We start from the raw sequence: 10,101 nt of genomic DNA, 5'->3' as shown, positions 1-10,101 counted from the left end.
GACGGTCTCGGGTAAAGGGGGCGTTACAGTTAAATAATAGAAAGACGATAATTACTAGTGATTGTAGTCCTCGAAAGAACGATATCTCTGCTTACCATAGCTATACTATTAATTGATAAGTGCACTTGCCTTAATCGATATATTAGTTAGTTTAGTGGGCATCAATCTCATTCTAAAATATAACATTACGGGTCGTAATGTAAGATTTGATAAACCAAACTCTCTTAAATGTTAACTTTATTGAAATTTGGCATCATTAGTTTCTTTTTAATAGTACAAATATTAAATTAATCAATTTAGTAGTAAAATGACTAATTTGATTCAATTCTTACAACAATGAGTTGTAGTATGGTGGTTGCTCACCTCATCTATTAACCATGTAGTCATATGTTTAATCCCTACTTATAAGAATGGATCATATTTTGTGACTAGCTATTTACCTATTCGAAGAACACCCACAAGGAGGGGATTAAAAACTAACATCAATGGTAGATATCCTGGTTACGATAAAAAAAAAAAAAAACTGTCATATACATTCTCTAGGCAGAAGGCAAATTAGCAATTAGTTAATTGAGTCTTTGTTGAAGTATAATTTATAAATCGGGGTTTCCTTCCCAACAATAATATTATTCGTGATAAGACTTACCCCATGTCTAGTTTTATAATTTATACTATTATTTAAGTGCGCGACTGAGTTGGTGTCATGAGTCAACTCAATACAAACTTAATCAATAAAATTACTAAAATATTCTTACATATTTTAAATAAGTCATATTATTATGAAGGTATTTTAGTCTTTTCTTGTTTTAAAAATTAATAAAAAGTTACAAATGTTAAAAATTAAACCCATGCCACTAGCATTTATAAAATATTTTCTTTATCAGTACTTTAACCAAAGTTTTATTTTGATTTATATATATATATTAATATTATTACACATTATTTCACTCACGTTATTTGTATATTACACATGTATTCTAAATACATAATTTCCACATAAGTATATGATTATAATAGAGTTTCTAATATTGATAATATCATTGATTGAGTTGATATAAAACTCGATGTCAACTTAAAAAAATAAAATCATGATAAACAATTAAAATACATTTAATATCCTTAATATTATATATTTACCTATTTAAACTTTTTTACTCACCATGCAAGTTAATTTTATTTTAATTTCATACATATTATATATATATATATATGTTGTCGTTACTAGTAGCTTCATTATTTATTGTGTATTATTTTCAATCATGTGTTGTGGTCCAATGAAATGTTTTGACACAAGTATGCAACTAAAGCACACAAAAATTAGGTTAAATTTTGTAGTTAGTCACTGTAATTACAAATTTTAAAATTTAGTCTTTATATAATAAAAGTTAAAATTTAAATTTTTCTATTTTTTATTTTAAAATTTTAATCTAATCATTAACATGTTAAAATTTTCTATTAAAATTTGTCAACTTAAATTGTTGATTAAATAACTTACATATTATTAACAAAAATAAATATATTAAAATAATAAATTTAGACAAAAATAACCCACAAACCAAATAAAATTAATTGTTAACTTTTAAACATAAATATTAAATCTTAAATTTTGAATAAATATCAATAACAAGTTTTAACCCGAAAATTAAATAATAAATCAAAGAAAAGAGTGATAAAGTAATTATATAAATTATAATCGATTTTAAATTTCATCTTTATAAATTTTAGAGTTGATATTGTTAAAAAGATATCTTCAAATACTAAACTTAAACAATAAAACATATATAAAATATACCAAACAAAAAATAATTACATAAAATATAGGGTATTTGTAGTTCCTTTTAAATCTTTAAAAACACCCAGAATCCAGTCTTAACCAGTCATTAACAAAGAGAAGAAAAAAGTTAAAAAAAAAAAAAAAACTACAATTTAATTACAAGACCAGTTGCGGTGATTGCTCACCTCGTTGTTTAATTACGTTATCGGAGTTCCATTTTCGTTCACAGAATTCCTACAAGCCTCGGACTTGTGGCATGACCAGAATATATAGATGCTAAGCTTTCTTCATGCAAAGAAAATTTTTTTTTTGTTCTCACCGGCCCAAGCAAAGAGCGGCGTTGATATCGAGCCGCCATGCAATTCCGCCGCCGTTCATTCTCCATACATCACACGGCAACGTCAACGAATTCCTATCCTTCCCACAACTGTATTGCACCCTTACCCGACAAGTAAACGCCGGAAATATCGTCGCCGGTGGAAGCTTCTGCTTCATCAACAACCTCACCGTCGTCATATCCCGGCCGCCGCCGCCAACCATTTCCTTGTACGCTCCATTGGTCCAAGTCACCCTCCCAAACACATCCGAAATAAACCCTGGACACGAGTCTTTCCCTAGGTTAACCTTCATCTCCTCATCCGTACACTCCAACCAACCACCACCGCTAACCCAAGTCTCTGTTACGCTTTCCACCGTCACACATGACGAAGACGACGACCCAACCACCATCCTTACCGCCCGATCCAATGATTCACCACCACCGCCGACGAAGCCGAAACTCTCCTTTCGACAAACAGCATCATCAGCAGCAGCAGCATCAGATTCGCCGGATCTCAACCACAAAGACGGCGGCGCCACCATCGTTTTCGTCTCCTTCGAAATGCAGTCTTTACAATCTGGGGTTTCAGATATAAGCGGCAAAGTAGTAAACCTTCGTTTTCTCTTCGTAATACTCCCTTTCGTGTGTCTTCTTTTACGTCTCCCCGGTTTATAACAAACCTCCGTACCACCACCGGTTTCCCCACTACCACCGCCGGTAGCCGGTTTGGGTGCGATCGGTCTGAACCGGAGCATTATCCGGTCCATTTTCGACATATCATAAACCCCATAAGCTTCATATCTAGCTATAGAACATCCTCCTCTACCCTCCATTTTATTTTTCCTCTTTGGGTATATCTTTTAGTTTATGCATAGATTTATAAAGAAGACGAAAGGGGACACGTGTGAATGTTTTCCACACGTGTGTGATTAGAGAAACGAACAACGCAGCTCAAAAGGACTGATATCTCTTTTCTTCTTTTGTCCCCGTGATTTAGGAAAATATGGAAAATGACTTGTTTTCTTATTTAATTATTTTTTCTATTTTAAGGAAATTTTGTTACCAATACGCCCTTGTATTTTTCATTTGGGTTTTAAAAATGACTTGGTAGTTTGGGCATATTTACAAAAATAGATCCCTCAAAGGTGACATTTAGCTTTGCCTGGCTTGAACTGGCAAGTTTTTTAACCTTTGCTTCTAACCATTTTTAGGATAAACCTATAACTAATATTATCAGGTCCATTTATCGTATTTTAATTTTACATATTTTATATAATTAAATTTTAATAATTTCATCATCACACCTCATATTTCATTCACACATATCATAAATTAATATTAAATATGACATAAAATAATTTTTAAAATATATATTTTATATAAATAAAAATTTCAATTATTAAATAAATATTAATATATAAATTTGTTGAGATCGACATGATAGATATGTTAAAATAGTTTAAAATTTTAATACAATTATTCAATAAATTCAACAATAAAATAATTAAAATCTTATACCAATATAAATAAATTCCTCCTCTCCAAATAAAATTATTTAAAAATTCCTAAATAATAAGATTAATTTTTACAATAAAAGGAACTTTAATAAATAATTGAATTGACTGGATATAATTCTACAATAGTCCAAATTCATTGATAAAGAAATTTGGCATGTCAATTTTTTAATTATTAAATAAACTCTCTTTCAAAATTATTGTACTATTCAACATAATTTTTAATCCCTTACTTCAAATGTTGCCAAAGAATCTAATCAATTAGTGGCAGATCTATCATATAATATTGTACATGAAAAATAAAATTGGAAGTACCCTCAAACTCCATAGCCATTAGCCATTAGCTTTTGAATAATTTTGTAAATTTTTACTTCCCACATCAGATTATTGTGCTGTTTTCTAATAATAGAAAATTTCAGTTCCTTGGATAATTTTGGGTGATTTTGCGATTTGACAGATAATTCGTACTACTAATATAATTATAAGTATACAAATATGTTTAATTAATAATAAATATAGAATTCAATCATATACATGCACGATGAATGAAAAATTGAATTAATCTAAAATAATTGAATAAAATTTATAAAGAGAAAATAAATTTATATATTACAATTGTATATGATAAAGCTCAAATTTTAAGAGATGAATGATTAATAATGGCTTCCTTGATAATTTTGAAAAATTTCAATCACTTCACTGAAATTTATTAAAATTTTAACTTTTGAAAATTTTATTAATCTCACATAAAAATTTTAATTTGACACAATTTTTTAAAAAATTCTTCTTAATTTCTTAAAATTTTGAAAATTTTAATTATACTCCTTAATTTTTTTAAATTCTCATTCAACTCTTAATTTGTTTTTAAATTTTAATTAAACATTCTTAAAGTTTTTGAAAATTTTCATTAATCTCACATACAAATTTTAATTAGCCCCAAATTTTTTTAAAAATTCTCATTTAACTTTCAAAATTTTTAATTAAATCCTCCCAAAACTTAATTCCAAAATTTGTCAAAATTTCAACCTTCAAATTCCAAAACCTAACATTTCCCAACAGTGCTAAGAATTCATTAGCCATATAATTCATAATTTAAATTTTATTTAGATCAATTTATTTTAAAATAACATATAATTTTAATTACAATTTACACATCCAAAAAATTTACTATTATTAAAACCACTTTAATTATACTATTTTCATTATTTTTTTGTGAGATTTAAGAATGTGAGAAAAGAGTCTCTAGTTATTATTATTCCCTATGCCTAAGTACCCACCATTATTTGTCGCCATGATTTTGAATGCGTTGGGCAAATGAACTTCAATAAGTACATTTTCTCGGCTGGAAAATTTTTTACTTTTTTCCTTCCAACCAAACAGAAAAAAAAAAAAAAAGAAAAAGAAAAAGCAAAGTATTCCTTGATAGTAAGACCAAATGCATAATAAACCAGTAGAATTGTGGCACGTTACATCAATTATATAAGCATTTTTATAGCCTTTTAATTCATCGCCAAGTGTCCATTAAGCACTTAAAAACTTTTTTTTTTTAGGTTTTTCATTTTTATTTTTTTTGGAAGAATCGAGGAGGCAAAGAGACAGAGTTCAATAATTCCGGCAAGATAAAAAAATATATTAAAAAATAGGTTTTTGAAAAATATATTTTCTATTTTTTGGTGGGACCCTATTGCTTAAAACCTTAAAACATTAACATACAGATGTAAAGATCTAAGCCGTTGATTTTGTTTCTTTGCAGAAGAGGGTGGGGTCCACGAAGCAGATGAAAGATCATGGGCCAAGATGATTGAATCGTACGGACGAAAAGTAGTGGTGAGAGAAGGGCATGATAAAGAACAGGTACTAGATTTTTAGGTAGGAAATGAATGATAATTGAAGTGAAAGGAAGGGTGCAATTGGCAAATCTTGACTCATGCAAACATTATGAGGGATTTTTTATTATTAAATTTTGCTATTAATGATTGTAGTTTACCAAAGTTATGCATCTAATCCTTTTACTTCAGTATTTTTAGTTTCTGTACTTTTTAATTTTTTAAATTTTAATTTTCATTAAATGATAATTATTAAATTTATTTAGTTAATTGATTTTTTAATAGGAAAATGATCAAATTAATCAAGCCATAATTAGTTAGTCGGATTAAAAATTATTAAAATTTTATAAAAATAAAAATAATAAATAATAAAAAATCAGTTCAAGTAACCTATTACAATTCTCTAGATTGATACCTTTGTTGGTTCCCAATCCAACTAACCAGTTTGGTCGGATTCAAACATCACTGAAGTCAATGGCGGAGCCACGTTGATGAATTAACCTCACAAAAATATTTTAAAAAATACTTTATAAAAATAAATTTTAATTAAAAATTAAAAATTTGAACCCATAAAGTTTTCAAGAAAAATGATCCCACAATTAGAAAACACTCTTAAAACAAATTAGTTTATATAGAAATATATTAACCTCCCTCTAAACTAAACAAATTAGTTTGTGGTTAACAAGGTCCGTGATAGGCTAAATGAGTGGGTTGCAAAAAAATTATCATTGTCAGGTTGGGTAACTGATAAACTGTAATTTATACATATTTTTTACCCTATGCTTGGCATATTTATGAATGATTTCTCTTTGGTTTTAGTGAATTCGATGCTCCTAGTCCTTTAATTTCATGTTTTATACTCAAGAGACCTTAGGATAGTAAAAGGAGCGAGAAATGGGCCAAAAAGAGATAAATTGGGCTTAAATCAGTGTTTCACACAGCCTAGGCACTTCCACACGGGTGATCCACACGCCTGTGTGTGACACATGGGTAGACCACATGCCCGTGTGTCATGGCCGTGTCGACTAGGAACCAACTCAGTATTGCACACGGCCTGAGCACCTTCATACGGGCATGCACACGGCCGTGTCTCTACCCAGCCCAAGCCTAGTTTTATTCGGAAAATGGCACTTTTGAGGATTTTAGAAGCATTCTAAAGCCTATATAAACACCCTAGAAGAGGATTAAGAGGGACACACAGAGTTGGAAGCAGAAAATACCTAAAAACAACTATCAGAATCATCTCAGAAGCAATGATCTACATCAAGACTGAAGATTTCCATCCAATTTCCTAAAAGTTCTTTGGGTTTCTTATGTTTTATTATTTTTCAAACTTTGAGATGTTTTCCATTATTATTATGAACTAAAATCCCTAAATACCTAAGGGAGATAAAACCTAAGACGAATCTTATTACTCTTTGATTTATATGATAAATATTTGTTCTTATTCTTAATTGTGAGTTTTAACCCTTGCTTTAATATTTCAGGATATTAATCCAAGTTTTTGATGTGCTTATTCAGTGGAGCAAAAGTCCCTGTTTAAGAGTAGATCATTCATAATTAAGCAGAGTTGAATGCAATCCTAGAGATAGGACGACATAAATCTGCCAGATTAGAGTCAAATCTAATAATGGAATCTATAGATCGAGTTAATGCGGCAATAGGGGTTTTAATTAGAAAGATATTTCAATTAATCAACCTAGAGTCAGTTGTTTCTAGTCTCGAGAGAGATAGTATCATAAATTAGGGATTTCTACGGAATAAGTCAAGTGAATAAATCGTCTAAGTCAAAGGTAATAAGTGAAGTCTTGGTGGATTCTTTCTTGGGTATTATTTACTTAATTGGTTTTCCTAAAGTATTTTCCAAATTTCACCTCTGTCGTGATCTTAGATAAATTAGAAAATTAGTTTAGTTTAAAAAACACCCTTAAATTCTTAGGCTAGATAATAAAAAGAGAGCAACTACTAGTACTTTTAGTCCTCATGGATACGATATTCCATCTCATCATAACTATACTACTGCTAGATAGTTGCGCTTGCCTTAAGTCAAATTTTTAGTTAGTTTTACGACTATTAGTAACGCTAGCAAAATCAGTTCTTCTATCTATTCCGAACTACTTCATGGCAACGATTTGTTTGCTTATATCGGTCTGTGGAGAGATAAAAAAATTGGCTCAAAATTTCATTCGGGGTCCACTACTGATGTTAGGAAGCCAGCATTGATTAGTTGGGATGATTGTTGGTAAACCTATGGATGTTGGTGGCCTTGGTATACGTTGCTTAACTGACCAAAATAATAAATTTTTGTTGAAATTAGGATTCCAATTGCTTACGAAGATGGAAGCCTTAAGGGTGCAAATTGTGAGGAACAAGTACAATATATGTAGAGTACTGTTAAATAATATTGCAAGGAGTAACTACTCTTTCTTATGGAGATCACTAATGAAATTTTGGCCAGAGGTTATTAGCAATTTCTATTGGGCTATAGGGGATAGTCGCATTGTTAATTTCTGGAATGATGATTGGATTAATAAGATGGGTTCGTTAAGAGTGTGGCATACTGGGTGGTGCAACTGGATGACACATTAAGAGTTAATGACATGGTGGACGAACATGGTAATTGGGACTAGGTTTACTTGAGGAGTTTGCTTCCCGACCACATTATGTTAAAAATAGGCGCAGTAGTACAACCATCGATGAACACTGGACCAGATCATCTTGCATGGAAATGGGCAACAAAGGAAGTTTTTTCTTCAACTAAGACCTATAATGGAAATCATCAGTTCAATTCGGTCAACAATTCTAATGTTTGGAAGCTGATATGGAAATCCAAGGTGCCTTAAAGGGTTAGGATGTTCATATAGATGCTATGGAAGGGAAGAATATTAACTAATGGAGAAAGAGAGAGTAATGAGACATATGGCGAATGACAGTAGTTGTCAGCCATGTTGATGAATCTAGTATCTATGCAATACATGATTGTAATTTCTCTAAAGCGATGTGGTGTTCGATTGTGCCGAATCATAATTAGGTACATTTCTTCTCCTTACCTTTTCAAAACTGGCTGTTGTGGAATTTGCAAAACATAGGAGGTTGTGGATATCAGAATATCGAATGGCAAATGCTTTTTCCAATAGTCTACTAGTTGTTATGGAAAAATAGGAACATGTATGTGTTTTCGATAGGCCATAGTTGTGTTCAAGAAATTGTGGATACAGGCACAAGTTGGACAAGGAGTTATAGAATGTTGAGTGCAGTGAGATTGCATGATAACCAAACAATGGTCAAGTTCAAACAGAGGATGGGTTAAGCTTAATAAGGATGGAGCAGTGTTGCGAAATGGTTCATTTGTGGGCATTGCGGGAGTGTTAAGGGATGCTGACGCAAAGTGGCTAGGTGGATTTTCGATGTTACTATGTAAGGACACTATTTTTAAAATTGAGGCAAGAGCCATACTAAAGGGTCTAATCCTATTATAGTGGAATAAATATTGTCAATTAGAAGTAAAATGTGATAATCATTTGTCAGTAGAGATGATTTTAGTTGGTGGAGCTTCTGATAGCAATATGGTGGAACTATGTCTTATTCATTGTCTGTTAAATCGTAACTGGAAGGTCCTTATTCGTCACATTTCGAGGTCCCAAAATATAGTTGCTGACTATATGGCTAAGTGTGTGTCGGCAACTTTCACATGAATTCAACAGTTTGGAGAATATCCACAATCAGTACGTGGCTTAGTTGAGGAAGCTTTTCTTGGCTCTTTGAGGAATTAATGTAATCTTTGGTTTTCGCTTTATGTTGTTTTATCTACCATTCAATATTTATCATTTTCTCTTAATTTTTTTATTTTCCCTCATAAGCTCTCTAAAATTTTTACAACATTGATAAGGGAAGATAATTCAATAATTTTAACATATGAAAAACATGGTCGACAATTATGAAAAATGTACGAGCTATCAAAATTATTTGATTTATCTTTTCTTTTCGTTATTTTTAATAGTTTTGTAATAGCCCTACAATTAATTGTACCATATATTGATTTATCGAGTATTAATATTATGCATTAGTTTATATGACTTTTTTAGGCATTTTAATTTTTTCAAAATTTGACCCCCATAATCTAAATTTTCTAGCTCCGCCATTGAGTAGAGTTAAGTTTTGTTTTTTTTTTCCCAAAATTTGATGTACCAAACATATTATCATAAGTGTAATGCCATATCAACTTGTTATTTCCACATATTACTCGCTAATAATCCAGTTAATGGATTAACCACTTTCATTTGTGTTCAGACTAAAATTTCAAAATTTGAAAAGTATAAGGACTTAGAATGATCCAATTAGAGAATTTGGACAAAATCTACAATTGTACGCATAATATAGGACTAGTAATTGAATTTAACCAAATAGATTTAACTGATACTATTTTGCTTAAGACTAAAATTTTAAAATTCAAAAAGTATAGGACTAAAATTGAATAATTCAATAAGAATAGAGACTACAATTGATCAATAAAAATAAAAAGACTAAATTCACAACTTGTGCAAAGTATAGAGATTAATAGTAGAATTTAACCTTTCTTTTTGGGATCAAATTGCAATTATACGGAACCTTCACATCTACTGTTTTGAATTTTGTGACTCGGATAGCAGGGGGTTAACCAGGTTGTAG

The 10,101-nt window shown here is 30.5% G+C and overlaps 1 protein-coding gene across 1 annotated transcript; it reads right to left on the bottom strand.

Moving 5' to 3' along the window:
- Window positions 1-295: 295 nt before the first annotated feature.
- Window positions 296-2,985, bottom strand: LOC108483222 (uncharacterized). The gene is made up of 2 exons (XM_017786504.2): window positions 1,960-2,985; window positions 296-497 (listed from the first exon to the last, which is right to left on the bottom strand). Exon 1 carries the CDS (start codon window positions 2,924-2,926, stop codon window positions 2,090-2,092), a length of 837 nt encoding a protein of 278 aa, XP_017641993.2. The 5' UTR covers window positions 2,927-2,985; the 3' UTR covers window positions 296-497; window positions 1,960-2,089.
- Window positions 2,986-10,101: the final 7,116 nt, after the last annotated feature.

This window comes from Gossypium arboreum, chromosome 7 (assembly GCF_025698485.1).
Source record: "Gossypium arboreum isolate Shixiya-1 chromosome 7, ASM2569848v2, whole genome shotgun sequence".
In the NCBI taxonomy this organism is placed as follows: domain Eukaryota; kingdom Viridiplantae; phylum Streptophyta; class Magnoliopsida; order Malvales; family Malvaceae; genus Gossypium; species Gossypium arboreum.
The sequence above is the reverse complement of the archived record's forward strand: the minus strand, read 5'-3'. Positions and strand labels throughout refer to the sequence as shown.

Excerpts from the sequence above, each read along its gene's own strand:
- LOC108483222 (XM_017786504.2), bottom strand. The coding sequence starts at position 2,926 with ATGGAGGGTAGAGGAGGATGTTCTATAGCTAGATATGAAGCTTATGGG.